The sequence below is a fragment of the Panthera onca genome, chromosome A1 (genome assembly GCF_046562875.1).
Source record: "Panthera onca isolate mPanOnc1 chromosome A1, mPanOnc1 haplotype 2, whole genome shotgun sequence".
In the NCBI taxonomy this organism is placed as follows: domain Eukaryota; kingdom Metazoa; phylum Chordata; class Mammalia; order Carnivora; family Felidae; genus Panthera; species Panthera onca.
Window position 1 is genome coordinate 158,256,452 of NC_138339.1, and position 24,490 is coordinate 158,280,941.

The following is a 24,490-nucleotide window of genomic DNA, read 5'->3' on the forward strand; positions in this document are numbered from 1 at the left end:
AGGACATTTGTCATGAGGTCCAGATCATACAGCCTGAGAATCAATGGGGTGGGGTGGGGGGCAGGTTAATAACCACTATTATGCTTTCTGTTTCAGCCACTGTCTTGAGGGTCAGTACTTTTTGTGATTATCCCTAATTTACTTATGAGTTACATAAAAACTTAACTCTGGTCCCAAAATAGACTTCAGAGTTTCTGGCAGCCCCATGTGTCACTGTCTTTGAGAAAAGAGAGTGGCCACTGCATTGTGCAGCTGTCCCTGGAGGCTTGGGTGTTACAGAGGAGGGGCCCAGGGATCAATCCTCCACCCTACACAAGGCCCCTCTTTGCCTCACCCAGAGCCCACCCTGCACAGAGGGCACCTCCTCTCCTCCTGCTGTCCCTCCTGCTGTTCTCCTGCTGTCCTCCTGCTCCCCCTCATCTTCCCCAACCCATCATTATTCCCATTCTTTATATTTATGGTGATTTTAAAACATTTGAAAGTTCTACATATTTAAACTGATTTGGCACACAGTGTAATATGGGACAAACTCATCTCTTCACCTAAAAACACACCTGGTACCTTATTTTTTCAAGTTAATTTCAAAATCAGAGCTCCTGCATAGCCAGTTTTCACTCTGAGAGGCGTGTGTGAAGTAAGACCCATTCGCCCACTAAAGACTCTCTGAGCCTTCCTGGAATGAGAAGGTCCCTGCTGTTTTTGAAGAGAGCTGCTTCTTGCCCATGTGGAGTCACCTGGCAGTCTTCACAGACTGAGGTTCTCTGGGAGGGGCAGGCAGAGAAATAGACCAATGTTGTCATGTCCAAATAGCGACATTTGCAATTCTGTGGTAGATTGTTTAAATTTCACTGCATTGGGGTTTTTCAGGGCAGGGCTGCAGAGACACACTAAACACAACTCTGGGAATAATGTAGTCACTGGGAAGAGGACCAAGGCATGAAAATGATGACTGTACAGAAGATGCAAACAAGAAGGCTTGTAGATCAGGTATACTATCATTACCAAGAGACCATTTTCCTATCAAATTTAGCACTAGACGCGACACAGCATTGTGCCCAGTTTGAGGTTTCATGATAGGAAAGGGAGGGATTCTGAAGCCCACACCTACCTCGCACACAAGGCCTAATGTGCAGCCGTGAGCTGGCTTCTAGCACTACCTTGCTCCATGGATTCAGACGTTGAGTAATCTGCTCAAAGCCACGCAGCAAATGAAAAGAGTCGAAATTCACATCCAGGGCTGTCTGACTCCAGGTCGGTGATTTTAAACGCCACTGACTAAAGGCCCTGCCTGCAAGGAGCAGTGAAGGACCTGGGGTGATTCTGTTTAGGCACAGAAACCTGAAACCAGACTCACTATTGATCTACAAGAATGCTTTAAAGGGTTTATGCATAAAGGAATGAAATTGGCTCCTTTCTCTCTCTCTCTCTCTTTTTTTTTTAGTGGAGAATTCAACCTCAATTTATAGTATGAGTTGAATATGGTGAAGAGTGATTATGTCCTGTGACATCACCGAGGGGTCCAGCTCTGTGAGGCAGAGTCCATGTCTGTCTTCGTCATCTTGAACCCCAGGTCTACTCAGTGCCCAGCACATCCACTCAGTCTAAAATTAATCAGATTATCTTTTTAAACACAGCAGTTTCATTGGGACATAATTTCATACAATAAAGGCACCCTTTTAAAGTGTATATTGAGTGGTTGTGGTATTTTCAGAGTTGTGCGATCATCACCAAATTCAATTTTAGATTTAGTTTGTTGAATGAATGAATGAAAGTGTGTATGAGGCTTTCAATCATTTGTTTCAGGTGCTGATACAGGATAGACGTTCTCTGTTGCAGAACGGCGTGAGCATGGTCCTGCCTGGACGTGACGGATAAAGTGAGCCGTCTCCAAGGCACCTGCCACACTCCATCCATCTGACCAAGGCCCACTGATTCCTTTCACATCTCCACGTTATGTGTTCTGGAATCAGGGCTAGTTTTTTCATGTCGAGGAGTTTTAAACTGATTTATTTAGATATTTGTTAAAGTAACAATCACAGGTTTTTAAGGGGAATTACACAATCCACTTGAGAATTATAAACAAATACACAACGGCACAAATATGGTGACAGAGTAAGTGTTAGAGGCCAGAGAAAAAATCTAATTCAAAGCCCTTTAGCTCCCAGTATTACTTCTCTGCATAACTGGTTTCCAGTTATCAGCCTGGAAGCACAAAGAATAGTTCTGCTGCATCAGCCTGTCAGGCACACTGTGTAAACACACGTAGTTCTGGAGTGCTGTCTTATGCACACGTGCAGCTGTCCTCCGTGTGATATTGGTGAGGAGGGCCTGGCCGACCTCCTGAGCCGGCACCCCGAGGACCAGCACTGTTGTGGCTTCAGGGAGCCTGTGGCTGCCTCGCAGTTTCTCCCACCACACCGCTCAGATTTGCCTTCTTTTCCCACTTTGCGTTTTGAGTCCTCCCCTCCTCCTTCGATGTTGGGGTTTGGGCTTGGATGTGGCCTTGCTAAATCCCAGTTTCAGTTCCTGCTGGACCAGAATTACATATCAGAAACACTTTCCCTAGGGAAGGGCACTAAAACATCTATTCACTAGAATGCAAGGGAAATGGGGTATTTCAATTCACTGACAATTCTTTTCATTTAGAATCAATCATATAATCCTTTTTTAACATAGCAGCTTCATAGAGCTATAGTGTTGTACCATACAATTATTCCTTTTAAGCTATATATATGAGTGGTTTTGTTATGTTCAGAGTTGTGCAGTCATCACCAAATCCAGCTTAGAAGCTTTTACGACCCTTCTCCACCAAGAGAAAACCACCGTGCCCCTTAGCTTCTGCTCCCCACCTCCCCTCCCACAGACCCTGGCAGCCACTAACTCACTTTGCATCTCTCTGGGTTTTCATATTCTGGGCATTTCATCTAAATGAAATCATACGGTATATGCCCTTTGGATCTGCCCTCTTTCACAGAGTCTGATGTCTTATAGGGTTACCCACAAAGAAGCACATATCCAAACTCTATTCTTTTTATAGTTGCATAATATTCCATTGGCTGGTTCTACCACCTTGCTTACCTGTTCATCAGCTGATGGATGTTTGGGTTGTTTCTACTTTTTGGCTATTATAAATAGTGTTGCTATGAACATTCTTGGACAAGGAAGGGTATCTGGTCAAGAAGGGCTCCTGTGGATTCTTGGACCATTTTCTAGCCTTCTGGTCCTTTATATAAAACAGCTCTTTCCTCCCTAGCCCTACGGTTTTCAAATAGTTTGATTTTGGTTTTCTTTCTGAAGGGAGGAGCTCTCCTGTAAAAGTGTCCTGCTAACCCCACCCTCACCTCCATGCTGACTATGTGCCTGATGTTTCCAAGGCTGGGAGGCTGGGACTTGTTGGGGGAAAAGCAAGTGCACCCTTAGAGAAAGTCTTTCTACTTCAAAGCCAACAGACCCAACAGCAGGAAAGAAATTTTTGACTGAGGAATCCCATAGCGGGCGTCCTTCCCTCTGCCCCTGGGCCTGTCACCCTCTTCCTCCTGCACATACAGACATGGAAGCTGAAGGCCCTGGGGACTTAAAACAGGGCAGGAAGGATGCTTGTGACAGAGCCATCTTTTGATTTGGGACGCTCAGATGGTAATTGTTTCTGATCTGGGATCCAGAGGCAATCAGTTGTTTCCTTAGGCTATCCCTGTTTGTCTTTTCTTGCAGAAGGGATAACCTCAGCAGGAGACCCACATCCCTAGGGTCTGGTCTTTGTCAGAACTGTGAGTACTTTTGTGCCCAGGCTTGTTTCCCCGACTGCATCAAGCAGGTGCCTCGAGCTGACACTTCAATAAAGTGCAGTCTCTGCGCTGCAGCTGCAGGAAACACTATTTCTAGGAGCCTGTTTTCCCTTCCTTTGTTTTACTTTATCTTAACATCTCCTTTTGCTCTTGGGCTTTATCTGTTTCCTGTTTTGTAAAAGAGGAATTTCAAGAGTCAACGTAAATAGGTGAAGGATGGATTTGAAGCATAGGTTCCAAGCATTTTCTTGACATTTGCTAAAGAAAACAATATAAAGGAGGAAAAAGTAAGGAAACAAAACATAGAAAAAAAAAACCAGAAATGAGAGCAAACACGATACTTACATCAATAAACAAATGGATAAAACTGAGGGGAAAAAGCCTCTGGGACTAGACTATAAAGCAAATTTACAGTGTTCTGTTTAAAGACACAAACCTGAAATAAAATGACACAGATATGAAGTATACCGTGATGTCAAAGAACAAACGAGCCTGAGAGGGACAGAAACCAACTGAAGGAGGCAGCAGAGACGAATAAAACACGAGGCCCAGTAGATTGGGCCCAGGACGCCAAGAACTGGGGCCAGAGACCAGCGTTCCTGCCCCAGGAAGAGGAGGTGGAGGAGGAGGAGGAGGAGGAGGAGGCGGTCCCCCCTCCCTGCTGTGATGCGGGGAGTGGGGTGGGGGACACATGCTGTTCACCTGCTGGGAGTGGAAGCCTCCGGAAAGCAGCTGGTGTGAAATAGAAAGAGTATGAAAATTTTTGATATTGCAAACTGCTATTTTTAACTCACAATAAATTTGGAAAAAAATGAACTTTGATCTCTAACACAATATAAAAAATTCCATATTTATTAAATTCTATATTAATTAAAGATTTAAAGCAAATCAAGAAAACCATAAAAGCATTAGGAGAAAATATAGGAGAATATAGGGGAGAAAGTGCTCTCCCCTTTCTGTGGAAGGCACTAGAACTAGATGCCATAAAAGAAAACAGTGGCTGATTTGTCTCCCTAAAAATAAACTTAGGTGAAATGATAATAATGTAGCAAAAAATATTTGTGTCATTGATAATAGAAAAAAGTAAATATTGATAATATATAAACAGCCATTACATATTAACAACTAGAAGAGAGACAGACCAGTAAAAAAAACCACACCGGACAATTAATACATAGAAATTGAATGGAGCGAGACTCTAAAACACGTATGATGCCAAGTGCTGGCAGGACTGTGAGGAAACAGGGACTTCCGCTGCAAAGTGCAAGTTGCTAGACTGTATCGGAGGGCAGTGCGGTAGTATCAGAAAATTAAATGTACATACCTTTTGATTAAACAATTTACTTTTAGGCATATAAGTTACAGAAATGACATGGAAAGAGACACATGCACCAGGACTACTGTCATAGTTTCCTCTGGAATAGTGAGAACCTGCAAACACCGTACATTTCTGTAGTTATGGAACTGATTAAATAACTTAAGGTGTATCTCTACAAAAATTACCTTGTAACTGCTAAGGAGGAATGGAGATCTTTATGTACTGACACGAGACTATTTCCATGATACATAATAGATGAAAATAAGCAATTTACAGAAAACTGAGTAGACTGTGATCCCGTTTTTGTTTAAATAAACAGATATATATAAATGATGAATAAAAGTCAACGTTCATCAGCAAGTTAACAGTGATTAGTTCTCAGGAGTTCAATCCAAAGGCAGCCCCACATTTTACTTACACACTCTACTGTTTGACATTTTATTTTTCACAATAAATAAATATGAGTTTTGTAATTAAAAATAAAGACTTGAAATATTCAAGGTTTCAATGTAAATTGAAAAATAAATTAGATTTTCCAAATGCCTCAGCAATTAGTAATTATTTATTGGTTATGCATCTTTGGGAAAGGTGCTTTACTCTCTCCGTACCTCCAGATTCTGTAAGAAATGTCCAAGGCAAACAGGCAGGAAAGCTGGGGCTTCTCAAATCCCTCCCAGTGCCAACCCAGATGCCTGTGGGGCCAGTGGCCAGGGGCTAAAGGAGCAGGGCGTCTTGGACAAGGGAACTGGGCTTGCCGGGCTACGGGGCCTGCTCAGGGATGGGGCGTTGGAGCTGGGGGGTGTTTATTTAAACTTTGGTGTCTATGCAATTTCTTACAATGGACTGGACTTCGAGGGAAAGCAATCTGCTGAAATGTCCCACAACATAGTGGCTGTATATTCAGGTAAGAGGAGTAAGTGACGATATTACAAGTCTTTAATTGATTCACTCAGGACATTAATAAGCAAAGTAATTTAATTTTTTAAATTTTTTTAATGTTTGTTTATTATCGAAGGTCAGAGAGAGTCAGAGTGTGAGCAGGAGAGGGGCAGAGGGAGAAGGAGCACAGAATCAGAAGCAGGCTCCAGGCTCTGAGCTGTCAGCACAGAGCCTGACACGGGGCTCAAACTCACAGACCGTGAGATCACAACCTGAGCCGAAGTCGGACGCTTAACCAACTGAGCCACCCAGGCGCCCCAATAAGCAAATTAATTTAATTACAGATGACATTAATGACAAAATTAAATACTTATTTTTCTTCATTCATGGTTAGGGTTTTGCCAGCAAGAAGGATAAGATAAAGAGGGAGAGTTTAGAATTTAAATTATTTGGCAAACTTTTTCAAATTATTAATTTTCTTTGCCTTTCTCGACATAGTGTGCCATAACCTATTTGGCACTGTCACATGATTTCCTGCATACCATCTTGCTAAGTTGTTATTTTTCACCATATCTCTCTCCCTCAACCTGTAATCAATCAGTTGAGTTCATTTTCATCTCCTTATGACTTCTTTGTGTGAGGAAACAGTGCATTCATCAGCTGAGTCAATGTGCTGGGTCTTAATAGTATTAGGAGAGGACCGTTTGGCAAATGCTTTCAGACAATAGAATAAAATGCCATAAAACAAGAAAGAATCAGTGAGTCCAAATGCATAACTCCAATGAAGCGAATGGAAATTTCAAATAGCTGTGGATGTGCAGCAAACAAGAAACCACAGGCACCTTGTCACGGTGCGTGTCTTCAATTTCCCAGGACACGTTGCTCCAGAACTTTGTGCCCGTCAGCCCTTCCTGGTCTTCTGCCACCTCTGGGCTCTGTGTAACAACAGCTCTCGGTTTGTGATCCTTTCCAGAGTGGTTTTCCTTTCTCTTTGCACTCCATGAAGTCCCTGTTCTCTTCTCCCCCTGCTTAGACTCCAAAAAACAGCGTAGATAGTTCTTGAAGTACTGACGGAGTTAAAACCAGTGGAAGCCCTCCTACTGCATTGGAGAGAATGGGCTGGAGTGCTCAGAAGGCAGGAAGGGCTCCCAGAGACGGTATATTTCCTCTTTCTCACTTGTCTGACAAACATTTGGTAGTGCATCTTGCTGCAGGTGCCTGGTTGGGGAGGAGCTGGGCTTCAGAGGTGAGCGGTGACCTCACGGCCCAGGTGAGGGAGAGAGCACACAGGCACAGTGAAGAGGAGGAAAAGCAGCTCAGTGGTGTCGATGTGCTGGGGACACAGAGGTGGGGATGCTCAGGGCTTCCTGAGGACAGAGGGAAGAAGTGGCAATCAGAAGTGATGCTGGGACAGAACCCTGAAACGACAGAGGTGTGAGCAGGATGGCAAGGAGAGGAAGGACATGCCCGGTGGCAGGTGCATCTAGGAGTCTGACAGAGGCTGGACCCTGGAGGGCCAGGTGCCGCTGGAGGAGTCCTGACTTACTGTGCAGGCAGCGCAGGGCCACAGAAGGCTGTAAAGCACATTCTTGCATTTCGAAAGGATCATTGTAGAGAAAGGGTGGAGAGCAGGTGAGAGAGAATGTGTGTGGAGTGGCCACTGCAGGGACCCAGGTGACGGATGAGAAGGCCAGAGGCAGGGCTGCATGCAAAACGCTACCATGCTGTGCCCTGTAAGATGCATTCCCATTTCAGAGCCCTTTAGGGGTATGTGTGCATGGAAGTGGGGGGGGGGGTTGTATCTTAGAGTCTGTGGAGTATGTTTATCTCACTTAGTCCTTAGAGCTAGCTACTCTATCATTAGCCTTACTGAGGTTAAAACGTACCCAAAGTCACAGAGAACGGGTAGTGGCACTAGATTTGAGCATGTGATCTAACTGGGTGGGACACTGAGGTAGAATCATCCATTAGGCTGATGGCTGGGGGGGGGGGGGGTGGCAAAGGGGTTAAAGACACGATGTGTGAAGGAACGTGCAGCAGAGGAGTGGTGTGGAGCAAAGGCGGAGGGGTAGGAAGGGCCCGGCACTGCTCCAAGAAGTCATTGCCAAATCCAATTATAGGAAGCTTTTTTCTGTTTTCTTCTAAGAGTTTTATTGTTTTAGGTTGTGCATTTAGTTCTTTGATACATTTGTGAATTTTTGTTTATAGTTTAAGAGTCCAACTTCATTTTTTTTTGCATGTGGGTATCTAGGTTTCCCAGTGCTATTTGTCGAAAAGACTGTCCTTTCCCCATTGAATGGTCTTGGCATCCTTGTCAAAAATTATTTGACCATATATGTAAGGGTTTATTTCTGGGCATTCTATTCTATTCCACTGGTCCATATGTCTGTCTTTATGCCAATACCACACCATTTTGATTACTGTAACTCTGTAACTCCCTGATTGTGAAGTCAGGGAGTGTGAGCCCTCCAGGCTTCTTGTTCTTTTTTGAGATTTTGTTTTGGCTGTTTCAGGTCCCTTGAGATCCCATATAATTTTAGGATGGGTTTTTTTCTATTTCTGCAAAACTGTCATTGGGGTTTTGATAGCCATGACACTGAATTTATAGATCACTTTGAGTAGTATTGACATTTTAACAATATTAACTCTTCCAATCTGTGAACATGCCATGTGTTTCCATTTATTTATGTCTTCTTTTATTTCTTTTGGCAATGTGTTATACTTTTTATTGTACAAGTCTTTCGCCTTCTTAGTTAATTCCTAAGTATTTATTCCTTTTGAGACTATTGCAAATGGAATTTTTTGTAATTTCATTTTCAGATTCTTCATTGTTCATGTCTAGAATGCAATTGATTTTTTGTGTTGACTTAGTGGCCTGCTACTTTGCTGAATTCATTTATTAGTTCTAACAGTTTGTGTGTGTGTGTGTGTGTGTGTGTGTGTGTGTAATTATTAAGATCTTCTACATGTAAGAGCATATCATCTGTGACCAGACATCATTTTACTTCTTTCTTTCCAATTTGGATGCCTTTTATTTCCCTTGACTATTTGTTCTAGCTATAACTTTCAGTACTATATTGAATAAAAGTACTGAAAACAAAATTGTCCTGAACTTAGAGGAAAAGCTCTCAGTCTTTTACCATTATGATATTCACTGTGGGTTTTCCTATGTGGCTTTTATTATATGGAGGTATGTTCCATTCTATTCCTAGTTTATTGACTGTTGTTATCATGAAAGGATGTTGAATTTTGTCAAATGCTCTTTCTCGTCAATTGAAATAATCATGTCTATTTTTCCCCTTCATTCTGTTAATGTGGTTTACTTTTTAAAAAAAAGATTTTTTAACATTTATTTATTTTTGAGAGACAGAGAGAGACAGGGCATGAGTTGGGGAGGGCAGAGAGAGAGAGGGAGACACAGAATCTAAAGCAGGCTCCAGGCCCTAAGCTGTCAGCACAGAGCCCAATGCGGGGCTCAAATTCACAAACCATGAGATCATTACCTCAGCCAAAGTCGGACACTTAACCAACTGAGCCACCCAGGTGCCCCGTGTTAATGTGGTTTACTATATTGATTGGCTTTGATATGTTGAACCATCCTTGTATTCCAGAAATAAATCTCACTTAGTCATGGTATATGATCTTTTTAATATGCTGCTAATCAGTTTGCTAGTATTTTAATGAGACAATATTCATAAAGGATATTGGTATGTAGTCTTCTTTTCTTGTGGAGTCTTTGTCCAACTTAAGTATTAGGGTAACATTGCCCTCATAGAATGAGTTAGGAAGTGTTTCCTCTTCATTTTTGGGGAAAAGTTTGACAAGCATTGGTATTACTTTTTCTTTAACTATTTCGTGTAATTCACCAGTTAAGCTATAGGGTCCAGGGCTTTTTTTGTTAGGGGATTTTTGATTACTGATTCCATCTTCTTACTAATTATAGGTCTGTTCAAATTCTCTGTTTTCATGTTTTAGTCTTGGTAGGTTTTGTGGTTCTATGAATTTGTCCATTTCAGCTAGGCATCCAATTTGTTGGCATATGATCCTTCATAGCATTCTCCTATAATCCTTTTTATGTCTATAGCATTGGTAGTAATGGCCCTACTTTCATTTCTTATTTTCATAAGTTGAGTCTCTTCTCTATTTTCCTTAGTGTGTCTACCTAAAATTTTGTTAATTTTTTAAATCTTTTTGAAGGAACAACTTTTAGTTTCATTTATTTTCTCTATTGTTTTTCTACTCTTTATTTCATTTATCTCTGCTCTATACTTTGTTATTTCCTTCCTTCTGTTAGCTTTAGATTTAGTTTGTTCTTCTTTTCCTAGTTCCTCAAGTAGTAAAATTGGGTTGTTCTTTGAGATCCTTTTTTTTAATGTGTGTACAGCTATAATTTCCCTCACTGGCACCAATTTCCTGCACGTCACATAAGTTTTGGTATGTTGTGCTTTCATTTTCATTTGTCTCTAAGTATTTTCTGTTTTTTGTTTTCTTCTTTGACCTATTACTTATTTATGAGTATATTGTTTAGGGGCACCTGGATGGCTCACTCAGTTAAGCGTCCAACTCTTGATTTTGGCTCAGGTCATGATCTCATGGTTCATGAGCTCAAGCCCTGCATCAGGCTCTTTGCTGACAGTGAAGATGCGGCTTGGGATTCTCTCTCTCTCTCCCTCTCTCTCTGCCCCTCCCCCACGTGCTGACACTTGTTCTCTCACACTCTCTCTCTCAAAATAAATAAATAAATAAACATTTTAAAAAAGTGTTTATTGTCTAATTCCCAGAATTTTGTGAATTTTCCAGTTTTCCTTCTGTTACTGATACCTAATTTCATCCTGTTATGGTCAGAGAAGATACTTTGTATGATACCTATCTTTTTAGATCTATTAGTATTTGCTTTGTGGCCTAAAATATGATCTGTTCTAGAAAATGCCACATGTGCACTTGAGAAGAGTGTGTATGCTGTTGTTGGGTAGAGTGTTCTGTGTATGTCTGTAGGGTCTAGTTGGCTTGTTGTGTTAGGTCTTCTATTTATTTACTTATCTTCTGTCTGGTTGTTCTGCATTGTTGTAAACAGGATACTGAAGTCTCCAATTATTATTGTAGAACTGTCTATTTCTACCTTCAATCATGTCAACTTTTGCTTCATATATTTTGGTGGTCTGTCCTTAGGTGCACAAATGTTTATAATTTGATATCTTCTTGTATTAAAACTTTCGCTAATATATAATGTCCTTCTTTGTCTCTTGTAAACTTTTTTGTATCTAAAGTATATTTTGTTTCATAGTAGAATAGCCACTTCTGCTCTATTTTGGTTGCTATTTGCATGAGATACTTTTTACCATACTTTAACTTTCAATGTATTTGGCTCTGAAGTGAGTTTCTTGTAGGCAGTATATAGTTTGATCATGTGTTTTTATCCATTCTGCCAATCTTTGTCTTCTGATTGGAGAGTTTATCCATTTATATTTAAAGTAATTCCTGGGGCACCTGGATGGCTCAGTCGGTTAAGCATCCGACTTTGGCTCAGGTCATGATCTCACAGTTCATGAGTTGGAGCCCTGCATTGGGCTCTATGCTGACAGCTCAGGGCCTGGAGCCTGCTTCAGATTCTGTCTCCCTCTGTCTCTGCTCCTCCCCTGCTTGCACTCTGTCTCTCTCTCTCTCAGAAATAAATAAAGATTAAAAAAAAATTTTTTTAATAATTCCTGGGGCACTTGGGTGTGGCACTTAGGTAAGTGTCTGACTTTGGTTCAGGTCCGTGATCTCACAGTTCGTGAGTTGGAGCCCTGCAACAGGCTCTGCTGTCAGAACAGAGCCTGCTTAAGATCCACTTTCCCCTCTTTCTCTGCCCTTCCCCCTCTCAAAATAGATAAACATTAAAATAAATTTAAAAAGTAATTACTAATAAGGAGGGACTTTTGCTATTTTGCTATTTGTTTTCCATATGCCTAATAGCTTTTTGTCTTTTATTTCCTGCATTACTGTCTTCTTTTGTATTTACGTGATTTTTTGTAGTAAAACATTTAAATTCCTTTGTTTCTTTTTGTGTATATTCTATAGCTATTTTATTTGTGGTTACCATGAGGATTGCATTTGACATCCTAAAGTTATAACACTTTACATTTAATCAATATCAAATTAACTTCAATAATATATAAAAACTGTTCTTTCACTGCTGTCTTCCCATCCTTTTTAGTTATTGATTTCATAAAATTACTTTCTTTTTAAAAAAAATTTTTTTTACATTTATTTATTTTTGAGAAACAGAGTGAGACAAAGCATGAGCAGGGGAGGGGCAGAGAGAGAAGGAGACACAGAATCCAAAGCAGGCTCCAGGCTCTGAGCAAGCGGTCAGCAGAGCCTGATGTGGGGCTCGAACCCACGAACTGTGAAATCATGACCTGAGCCGAAGTCGGACACTCAAACTACTGAGCCACCCAGGCACCCCAATCATAAAATTACATTCTAATACATCATGTGCCCTATAAAATAACAATTCTTTTAAATAAATTAGTCTCTTAAATTATGTATAAAATAAGATTTGGAACTCCAAATTTCCAGTAATAGTAGCTTTGATATTTGCTCATGTGTTTACTGTTATTGAGATCTTTATTTCTCCATATGGCTTTGATTTACTGCATAGTAACTAGTAATTTCACCCTGAAGGACTCAGGGTGGAGAAGGTCAAGTGGTAATGAACTCCCTCAGCCTTTATTTATTTGGGAATGTCTTGATTTCTCCTTCACTTTTGAAGGACAGATTTTCTGGATATGGGATTCTTGGTTGACATTTTTTTTTTTCTTTTGACACTCTGCTAATCTGCTAATTATCTCATTTATGATCCCTGTATGTAAGATTTGCTTCTTACTTGAAGCTTTTAATATTCTTTGTCTTTGTTTTTCCAAAGTATGATTATAATGTGCCTCAGCATGGATCTCTTTGAGTTCATCTTACTTGAAGTTCATTGAACTTCTTGGATGAAATCTGGGAAGTTCTTAGCCATTATTTCTTCAAATATTCTTTCTGCCCCTTTGTCTCGTCCTTCTGGAACTCTCACAATATATATGTTGATCCACTTAATGATATCCCAGAGGTCCTTCAGGTTCTGTGCTTTTCCTCAATCTTTTTTCTTTCTGTTCCTCAGCCTGGATACTTTCCTTTGTCTTACCTTCAAGTTCACTGATTCTTCCTTCTGCCTGCTTAAATCTTCCTTTGAATCCCTCTAGTAAATTTTTCTTTTCAGTGATGGTACTTTTAACTTCAGAATTTCTTTTTGGTTTCTTTTTAGGTTTTCTATCTCCTTGTTAATATTTCCATTTTGTTCATACATAATTCTCTTGACTTTCTCCACATCTTTCTTCAGTTCTTTGAGCATTTAAAACCATTGTTTTAAAATCTTTGTTTTATATATCTGACATCAGGTCATTTTCAGTGACAGTTTCCATTTATGCATTTTTTTCTCCCTTTGAATAGGCCTTTCTTGTTTATTTGCATGCCTTATAATTTTTTATTGAAAACTAGACATTTGGATCCAGTACTGTGGTAACTCTGGAAGTAAGATTCTCCCCCTTCCTCAGAGCTAGTTGGTTTTTATTATAATTAATTAATTAATTAATTTTGTTTGTTGCCATAGGCTAACTCTGTGCTGAGGATCAGCCTGAGGTGTAACCTTCTAATTTCTTTTCTGAGCCTTTTTCTGAGCAAAGGACACTTTCTAATTTTCCATGTACATGCAGTTGTTTTTGTATGTCCGAGTCTTTAGTGTCTGACTCCCAAAGCGGGGAAAGGGAAAAATGAGAAGAGGTGGGTAGATAAAGGACACTAGTTCTTTAAATTCCCTGGAAGTCACTTCAGCAGTAGCAGGATGGTCTTGCAACAAGAGTGGTTGTCACCTCTTCATCTGCACATTTGTGATCAGAAGCAGCAATCAGTGATCACAGCATCGACCTGATATTTGGAGGTAAGGGTCTTTTGTTGCCTACTTTGGCTATCACAGGCTGCTCTAGGACCACGTGTACAGCTGCCCATCACGAGTCTGTGGGTGGGCAATGTGTAGATGCTACTTTGCTAAGAGCTGATATTGACTGAAATTAACCACAATTTTATGCCCAAATCTTCCCCCTGGAAGTTTTCAATAGATTCCAAAGTAGTTTCAATAGAGCTCCGAAGTAGTTACTTCAGACAGATTTTAATTGCACAATTGTCTAGGTAGAGAGACAGATTCCTGGCGTTTCCTACTCTACCATCTTCCTAGCAATGAGCTTTATTTAGCCTCTTAAGGCCTGTTCTCTTAAGATGAAAAACTTCCTGATCTCATACAAATGTCTTGGATATGTGCAACCACCAGCATAGTCAATGGGAATAGTTTCATCATCCTCAAAAAGAAACCTTGTACTCTTTAACTATCAACTCACTATCCCTCCCTGCCCCCAACCCTAAGTGACCACTAATCTACTTTTTATTTCTATGGATTTCCCTATTCTGGATATTTCATATAAATTGAACCATATAACGTATTGGCTTCTTTCTCTCAGCATAAAGTTTTCATTTCTTTTCTTTTTTTAAATATAATTTATTGTCAAATTGGTTTCCATACAACACCCAGTACTCATCCCAACAAGTGCTCTCCTCCCTGCCCATCACCCACTTTCCCCTCTCCCCCACCCCCCATCTATCCTTAGTTTGTTCTCAGTCCTTGAGAGCCTCTTATGGTTTCCCTCCCTCCCTCTCTGTAACCCCCCCCCCCCCCCCAAAATGGTCTTCTGTTAAGTTTCTCAAGATCCACATATGAGTGAAAACATATGGTATCTGTCTTTCTCTGCCTGGCTTATTTCACTTAGCATAATACCCTCCAGTTCCATCCATGTTGCTGCAAATGGCCAGATTTCATTCTTTCTCATTGCCAAGTAGTATTCTATTGTATATATAAACCACATCTTTATACATTTGTCAGTTGACAAATTTAGGCTCTTTCCATAGTTTGGCTCTTTCTATAGTTTGGCTATTGTTGAAAGTGCTTCTATAAACATTGGGGTACAAGTGCCCCTATGCATCAGCACTCCTGTATCCCTTGGGTAGATTCCTAGCAGTGCTATTTCTGGGTCGTAGGGTAGTTCTATTTTTAATTTTTTGAGGAACCTCCACACTATTTTCCAGAGCAGAAAATAGTTCATTTTTGCTTTTAATTCCTTTGCCTTTGGAGACATGTTGAGTAAGAAATTGCTGCGGTTGAGGTCAAAGAGGTTTTTTCCTGCCTTCTCATCTAGGGTTTTGATGGTTTCCTGTCTCACATTCAGGTCCTTCATCCATTTTGAGTTCATTTTTTGTGTATGGTGTACGAAAGTGGTCCAGGTTCATTCTTCTGCATGTTGCTGTCTAGTGTTCCCAGCACCACTTGCTGAAGAGACTGTCTTTATTCCACTGGATATTCTTTCCTGCTTTGTCAAAGATGAGTTGGCCATATGTTTGTGGGTCCATTTCTGGGTTGTCTATTCTATCCCACTGTGTCTGTTTTTGTGCCAATACCATACTGTCCTGACGATTACAGCTTTGTAGTAGAAGCTGAAGTCTGAGATTGTGATGCCTCCTGCTTTGGTTTTCTTCTTCAATATTACTTTGGCTATTCGGGGTCTTTTGTGGTTCCATACAAATTTTAGGATTGTTTGTTCTAGCTTTGAGAGGAATTCTGGTGCAATTCTGATTGGTATTGCATTGAATGTGTAGATAGCTTTGGGTAGTATTGATATTTTAACAATATTTATTCTTCCAATCCATGAGCATGGAATGTTTTTCCATTTCTCTGTATTCAGCATAAAGTTTTCAAGCTTCATCCATGTTATACTGTTTTATTTAAACAATTTTTTTAATGTTTATTTATTTTTGACAGAATGAGAGACAGAGAATGAGCGAGGGAGGGGCAGAGAGAGAGGGGCAGAGAGAGAGAATCCAAAGCAGGCTCCAGGCTCTGAGCTGTCAGCACAGAGCCTGACATGGGGCTCGAACTCACAGACCACGAGATCATCCTGAGCCGAAGTCATGCCCCCATGTTATGCTATTTTAAATACTTCATTCCTTTAAATTCCTGAATAATATTCCATTGTGTGTGGGTATACCAAATTTTGTTTATTCATTCTTCAGTTGATGAATATTTGTATTGTTCCTACCCTTGGCTATTATGAATAACACTGATGTAGATATTCCTATACAAGTTTTACTGTGGGCATATTTTCATTTCTCTTGTGTATGTGTCTAGGAGTGGAATTACTGAATCATATGGTAACTCTATGTTTAAACATTTGAAAAACTGCCAGACTTTTGTCCAAATTAGCTGCACCATTTTACATTTCCGCCAGCAGTGGATAAAGATTCCAATTTTTCCACATCCTCACCAACATTTGTTATTATCTGCCTTTGGTTCTAGCCAAACTTGTGGGTATAAAGTGATATCACATTGTGGTTTTGACTTGCATTTCCATGATGACTAATGATGTTGAACATTTTTTCATGTATTTATTGTCCTTTTGCATATCTTCCTTGGAGAAATATTTATTCAGATCATTTGCATATCTTTAAATTGGGCTATTTTCCTTTTTATCATTTGGCTGTAAGAGTTCTTCATATATTCTGAATATATGCAAGTCCCTTATCAGATATATAACTTGCAAATATTTTTGCCCATTCTGTGGACTGTCTTTTCACTTTCTTGATACTGTCCTTTGAAGCACAGAAGTCCTTAATTTTAACTAAGTCTAATTTATCCAGCTTAATGTTTTCTCTTTTTTCATGCTTTTGGTGTCATATCTAATACCATTACCAAAGATGAGGGCAGGAAGATTCACTTCCATGTTTTCTTATATGAGTTTTTATATTTTGTTTCAGCTTTTTAAAAAAAAAATATTTATTTTGAGGAAAGCACAAGCAGGGGAGGGGCAAAGAGAAGGGGCAGAGGATCTAAAGAGGGCTCTGCACTGACAGCCTGACAGCAGTGAGCCTGATGTGTGGCTTGAACTCATGAATCACGAGGAGATCATGACGTGAGCAGAAACCAAGATTCAGTTGTTCAACTGACTAAGCCACACAAGTGCCCCTGTCTCAGCTTTTATATTTTGGTCTTTGATCCATTCTGAGTTAATTCTTGTATGTGGTGTGAAATAAGAGCCCAACTTTATTCTTCTGCATATGAATACAGAATTGTTCCACACCATTTGCTGAAAAGACTATTCTTTCCCTATTGAATGGTCCTGGCATCTTTATTGAAAATAAATTGATATAGACACATGGGTTTATTTCTGCACTCTCAATTCTATTTCATTGATCCATGTCTACCCTTATGTTGGCACCACATTGTCTTGATTACCACTGCTTTGCAGAAAGTTTTGGAATCAGGATACATGACTCCTATTTTGTTCTTCTTTTTCAAGATTGTTTGACTACTTGGTGTCCCTTGTCAGTTCCATATGAATTTTCAAATCCACTTGCCAATTTCTACAAAGAAATCAGCTAGGATTCTGGCAGGGGTGGCACTGAATCAGATCAGTTTGTGGAGTATGCCATGCTAACAATATGAAGTCTTCTGACTTACGAACATAGGATGTTCCCCCATTTATTTATTCTTTAATTTCTTTCAACAATGTTTTATAGTTTTCAGAATGTAAGTTTTGTACTTTCTTTATTAAATTTGTTCCCAAGTATTTTATTATTTTTGATGTTTTTGCAAATGAAACAATTTTCTTAATTTCAGTTTCAGATTGTTAATAGCAAATATATAAAAATACAATGGACTTTTGTATATTAATCTTGTGTCCTGCTACCTTGGTGAACTTGTGTATTAGTTCTAATAGTTTTGGTTTTTTTTAATTGGTTTCCTTAGGATTTTCTGTATGCAAGATCATATTATCTGTGAATAGAGACAGTTTTTTGTTTTCCTCTCCAATTTGAATGTCTTTTATTTCATGTTCAGTGATGCTTGGAACTTGCCACACTTTGCTGCAAATGAAGTCAGCTGCTTTGAGGGAACATCAAGAACCATTTATTTCATGGTTTGCATCTCACCCTACACAAAATCTCAGAGTTCTGGAGCTCAGAATAGCAAGCTTCTCTCTGTGTGACATCCCATGCTCTTCCATTGTAGTGGGGGAGAACACATAGATATTTATGGCTTGACTGTCCCAACATCAAACTCCTGTTTTATGAACTAGGCCAAGGGGATCAGGCCCCAGTATTCTCAGCAATACCACTCAAGTTGGAGCCTCCATTTTCTGAGTGGGAGCTGGGCAGAAAGGAGTCTTCATCTCTGGGCCACTCTCACCTGAGACGCGGTCTCAGTAATAGAGACCCAACCTGGAAGGGTTGGGAGGGAGGCGGATGGAGTGTGTCTCAGTTCAAATACTATGGAATCTGTCTGTTCTTGCCGCATCACATTTCAGCAGATTTTCTTGGATAAATGTTTCTTCATATGGTGTATGTCCTTAGGACCATTTCCATAAACCTTAAATGATTGTTTTAAAAATAATTTTTATCAGTTTTACTGGGGAGTGGGTCCAGAGACCTCCTTATGCTGTCATGCTTGGAAGACTTTCTCTGTGTGACTCATATTTAAGGCTCTTCATTTATCATTGAGTTTTCAGTCTTGGGCAGATATTGGTTCTTGATTTTTTTAAAAAAATTTTTTTTGAAATTTATTTATTTTTGAGAGACAAAGAGAGACAGAGCATGAGTGAGGGAGGGACAGAGAGAGGAGACACAGAATCCGAAGCAGGCTCGAGGCTCTGAGCTGTCAGCACAGAGCCTCACATGGGGCCTGAACCCACAAACTGTGAGATCATAGCCTGAGCCAAAGTCGGTCACTTAATCAACTGAGCCACACAGGCCCCCTGGTTTTTGATTTTTTAAAAACATGAATACTCATTTCACCCTTATTTGTTTAATAGTCAAAGATTAAAGACAATCCAAATGCTCACCAATAGGTGAATGGATAAACAAACTGTGATGGCTCCCTACAATGAGCACTACTCAGCCACAAAAAGGAATGGTCTATTGACTCACTCAACCATGCTATTACGTGGAATAAATGGCAGAAAAAGGCAGACAATGCATGGATCTACTCAGAAAATGCAAACTTGTCCACAGGGACAAAAAGACTGTGGATGTATGCGGGTGGGAGAGAGGAGGGGTGGGGTAATTATTCATGGGAACAGGAGACCTGGAGGAGTGATGGGTATAGTTATTATCTTGATTGTGGTGATATTCTCACAGGTGTAAAGCACGTCAAACTTATCAAACGGTACACTGAAAATATATAGTGTACCATATGCCAATTATATCTCAATAAAGCCATACAAAATAAAATGAAGAATTAAAGCCCAATTGTTGGTCATATAGTTTCTCTTATAGTGTTGACTTTTGCTACTGAGTAGTTAGCTAGCTAGGTACATCCATGCTATCTGAACCAACTAGTTTGCAATGTTCTGGGAATAGCCAAGATCTCCCTGAAAATTGGCTGATTCTCTTCCACACCCTGTGTTAACTTGACAAGTGTCTTTTACTAAATAAAGGACAGAGAAATGAAATGGCCAGTTATTAGGCCCAAACTGATGCATTCTTGACAGAAATCATTGACTTTTATTTTTGCTGGGGCTCCATTAAACTAATCACAAGGAGACACACCATTTCTACCATTACTTTGTGATGAGTCATTAGCTGAATTAGCTAGGTGCCTCCTACTTCCACACTCCAAACGTCAAGAGTTGCGCGAAGCTGAATTCGCTTTGAGTTTGAACGTGCAAAGCAACCACCCTTTGTCCTCAGCATATGGCCCAGAGCTGAACAATGAGAAATATGTCGGAAGGGAAAAGGAGGTCTTCTGCTGCTTTAAATCCAAGCAAGACAAGGAGGGGGTATGTGGCTTGCAAAGCCGGCCAAAATAATTTCCTGGTGTGGAAGGAGCTGGGTCGGTTCACAGGCCACCTTTGGCCCCTCACATCCCTTTCATGTTTCCTGAAGTCTGGTTCTGTCTGGCTCCCTTGTTCAAGCCCAGGGACTTCCTGTGGGCTTCTGACTGGCTGGTACCTCCCGGGATCACTTCTGCTTCCTCTTTTCCCTCCTTCTTCCCTTATTTCCTGTGTGTGACAGATCAGGCAGGTTCTGAGGGGGGAGCCATTTGATTGTGTGGATTCCCCTCCAGGCTGCTAGGGACTCGCTTATCAAAGAGAATCCAGGCATGTTGTGTGAGAAGCTCCCTGTAGGAGCCTATCCTGGCCTGAGTTGTATGGAGATTAACTATTAGCCTAGGCTCCCTCATAACAGCTTTAAGCTTTAAGCTTTTAAGCTTTAATCACTCAACAGTGATTTTTATACTCAGGTGAAATATCTGTCTTTAATGCAGAAAGTGATTCCAAATGTAATGTAAACTATCCCAGGAGAATGGAGGTCTACCCATAGCTCCAGGTTTTTAATGACAGGCTGGACAGTGGCTGCAGCCATGAAGCATAGGAGCCATTCCTGACACGCAGGCCTGCTCCCCATCCTTCCAGGCCCCTCAGAGTGTAGCCCCAGGTGAACCACTGCTGAACTGGGAGACAAATTACTTTGATAAACCCAGCCCAGCAGGACTGTACGATCCACTCTTCCCATGGAGCTTTGGTCTGGGCCCACTATAGCCTTTCTATAAGACGCAATTCCTGTGCTTGAGAGTCAACTAAATTTTAATTTATTGCAGAATCTGGAAACCACTCTGAGCTTCTTGGAGACAGGTACAGGCTAAAGGTTTTAAGAGGACTGATCACTTCTGAAAACCCACCTGCATTACAATTATCCATCACTGTCACTACTGAACTGTCGCATTTAAAAGGAAAGGACAATGAGAGGGGCTTTTAGGACTCATAATTGTCTCCAAACTTTTATAGGCAGATTTTAAAGACCATGGAGGCCTACTATTCTCCATTTCTACAGAGAACTGCACTTTGGGTAAAAAACAATGTGGTTGGGAAAAAGCAGCACCAGCACGAGGCTGGGAGTGGCCACCTCGTCTGCAACAAGCAGGAGCAGTCACCACCCACATTGGAGACAGGAGTGCATGGCCTTTGATGCCGTTTCCAGACAAATATTGGGCCCATGGTGCGCTGGCAGAAAACAACAGCCTTGGCTGCTTTTGCAGATGAAAACCTAGGAGAAATGCCTGGCAGGCACAGGCCCTGGGGTGGAACCTGCTTCCACCAGTTTCTAGGTGCTGTCCTCACCAAGTTCTGTCACCGCTCGGTGCCTCAGTTTCCCCATCTGTACACCAAGAAGCACAATAGACCCTTCCTCATGGGCTGAGTATGAGAGTTAGGCAGTGAGATGATGTAGCACAGTGGGACAGCACAGGTGCGCGGTGAGCTCACAGCACTGAGAGCTACTGTTTGTGTCCCTGTTCTGCGGTGGGCACGGAATCAGCCTGAGTCCCAGGCAATACTCTGATTCGTGGACAACACAGCAGGAAGCACAGGGCTCTCTGGAGGGGAAGGAAAGGCCCCGTTCTGGCTCAGGGGCAGCTATCCTGTGCAGGCCCTGGAGCTGAGCACTCCGGGTCCTTCTGGGTTTGGTGCTGTCTGGGGGGTGCAGGAGCCCCAGTTACCTCTTACATGTGCAGTTGTTTCTTTCTCAGTCTGTCCCCTGGTCCTCATGATGCAGGACACCCTCTCCAGCAGCAAGCGGTTATCCCTGTCGATGACCGCGAGACGCTCCTCCTCGAGCTGCGGACAGACACACAGACACATGGGGGGCCTTCGGAAGCACCAGCTGCATCTAGGCCATTACCGTGCAGATTTACTTAGTGGATTCCTTCAACCCCACATTTCCTTTGACTTGGGCACACTGCAGGTTTACACTGCCTCTTCAAATATCAGCAAGAGCTGTTGTAGCAAGCTTCAACAACGAGTATGACACATGCAGGCTCCTTTGTCTATAAATCGGGATACGTTAGGAAGGGGCCAAATTTCATATGCTCAGAATGGAAGTAACAGCAAGAACACTACGATTCTTTGTGAAATTGGGTTACCGTCCAAAACTCAGTGAATGATGCTAATGAGGAAACCACTTCATGTTTTAAGAGAGGTGATTTTATACTGTGCAGAAGAAGAGATGGGAGCCTAGAGGAAATGAAAAATCTCTTGTTTTAGGTTTTAAAGTTCACTGATCTATTGATTTGCTTGAGGATGACGTTTAGCTTCTGCTCTGCCCACTTCAGATATCATCACTAACAGGCACATAAAGAGCACACAGCATTTTGTTCTGGAGGCACTACTGTCAGCATAGCCATGAGCACCAGACGGCTTAAACTTCAAGAAATAAAATATCTGTGGAGGTCAAGAAATGGTCTTGTTTGAAGGAAGGGTACCGATTGCTCCAGAAAGGCCCTGCCACTGCGCCTTCCTGCCCCTTCCGCCCTCTCCTCTGCAGACAAATGTCTGCAGGAAGACTGGAGAAGGGTCCCCATGCCCCTACTACCCGCCTGTGCTGGCAGAGTGAGGTTAACGGGCTGCTGACATGGCCCGGCATTGTCAACAACAGGAACCTTTATCCCTTGCCGAGCCGGCTGTTTCCATTTCTGGGGTTTCTGAGGCCACATTTCCTCAGTTACAAGGGCAACTGAGGAAGAACTGGCATTACCTTCAGCTTCTTGAGTTTCAGGCAGAGGTGGCTGAGGCTCAGTGGGGCGCGAGTGTCCACAAGGGGCTGGGCATCCTGGACCTGTGACACAGAGAGGCAATGTGACCCCAGGCACACTTTTAGCCGGCAATTAACATGAACTCAGATTGGACAGCTTCTGGGCTGTGGCACCAGGGACAAGTATAGATAATTGTTTGTGGCACTGAAGAGACCATGTCAGCCTTGGACAGACACTCCTGAATGAGGCTCGGGCTTGATTCAGAATCCAAGTATCCCCCGGAGGCCAAGGGGCAGCCCTGGGAAATGAGTCATTTTCAAGTAGAGAATTAAGTGGGTATGGAGTGAGGACTCATGAAATGTAACTGCCAGTAGACATTTCTATTCTGTTGTCAGGCCTTTAAGACTTGAATTGTGAAACCATGTCCACCTCATTCTACTTTCTGAGCCTCCAGCAACATGCCCAGGATGGGCACCTGAAACATTGATTAACTCAAAAACGATCTCTGCAGTTTCCCATCAGAAAATGCGCAAAGAAGGGAAGAAATTTACAGTTTAAAATGTGTTGGGCTGGGACGCCTTGGGTGGCTCAGTTGGAAAAGCGTCCAACTTCCGCTCAGGTCAACATCTCAAGGTTTGTGAGTCTGAGCCCCACATCAGGCTCTGCGCTCTCAGTGCGGATAGGATCCTCTGTCTCCCTCTCTCTCCACCCCTGTCATGCATGTGCTCTTTCTCTCTCTCTTTCTAAAATAAGTACTTAAAAATAAAATAAAATGTGATGGAGTAAGTACGCGAGGGCTATCTGTATTACCATCTGCAATAAATAGGAATCTCCCTCCTCCATATTCTAGATACTTGGTGTAGACCAAGGGTTGGATGGCAAGAATGTTGAAAAGCATGCACAGGAATTGGCGCTTGGCCCTTAACATGAGGGAGGACTAAAGAACAGAAACAAGGGAGAAACACAAACACATACGTGACCTGGAGGTTCTCTGTCACTGTGTGTGGAAGAAGACAAGACCAGAGGTGGGCTGGTGGGCCACACAGCTGGGGTATTCATCCAGTCATGCAGCTGTGGGGTGGTGAGCAGAGGTGTGCCTCTGTGCTGTGGGTAGGGTCTGCAGGAGTCAGGCCTCCTGGGAGGCGTGTGTCTGTTGGGGTGGGGATGAGGGAGAAAGGGGTGCTGAAGAATGGCCCAAGTCTTGCAGCTTTGATGCCTGGGGACTCCAGGACAAGAATAAAGATGGTGAGTAGTCTGGGGGGTGGCCAGTAAACCCTGTGTTGGGTGGGGCTATCTAGAAGCAAGTTAGTTGGGCTACAGGTAAAAATTTTAGGCTAATTATGGTTATTAAAAATATGACACTATGGTGGCTCAGCTGGTTAAGCATCTGACTTCGGCTCAAGTCAGGGTCTCACATTTTGGGAGTTTGAGCCCCATGTCGTGCTCTGTGCTGAACAGCTTGGAGCCTGGAGCTTGCTTCGGATTCTGTGTTTCCCTCTCTCTCTGCATCTCCCTGCTTCGTGCTCTGTCTCTCTGTCTCTCAAAAATAAACATTAAAAAATTAAAAAAATTAAAGTATGACACTAGCTTGCTTTATTATAGCACTTGCTTTTGACCAAGGTCTTTGGAACACGCTGTCTTCCTAGATGCTCCTCTTGCCTATTATGCGCATTACATACAAATGAAAGGAAGCTCTTTCGCACAGAGACATGACAGTTGAAAGATGAAGAAAGAGTGGAGACACTGGAAAGTTGCCATTTTATAGTCACCATAGCACAGATTGGCTTGGCACAATCACCAACTGATGTTTAATCTTGGGGGAAAGTATGATGGAAAAGATGGAACTGGAGTAACTAACAGCTG

At 41.8% G+C, this 24,490-nt stretch overlaps 1 protein-coding gene across 2 annotated transcripts in view; it reads right to left on the reverse strand.

Annotated features, from left to right (window-relative positions):
• Window positions 1–1,992: 1,992 nt before the first annotated feature.
• Window positions 1,993–24,490, reverse strand: part of CFAP97D2 (CFAP97 domain containing 2) — a 34,511-nt gene continuing 12,013 nt past the window's right edge. Inside the window, exons 2-4 of one of the 2 annotated variants that reach the window (XM_078443205.1) lie at window positions 22,630–22,710; window positions 21,596–21,713; window positions 1,993–2,526 (exon numbers count right to left, since the gene is read on the reverse strand). In XM_078443205.1, the coding sequence (XP_078299331.1) occupies window positions 2,507–2,526; window positions 21,596–21,713; window positions 22,630–22,710 (219 nt within the window). In that variant the 3' untranslated portion in view covers window positions 1,993–2,506. Of the gene's footprint in view, window positions 2,530–21,595; window positions 21,714–22,629; window positions 22,711–24,490 lie in introns of both variants that reach the window. The other variant, XM_060636597.2, reaches the window with a different exon arrangement.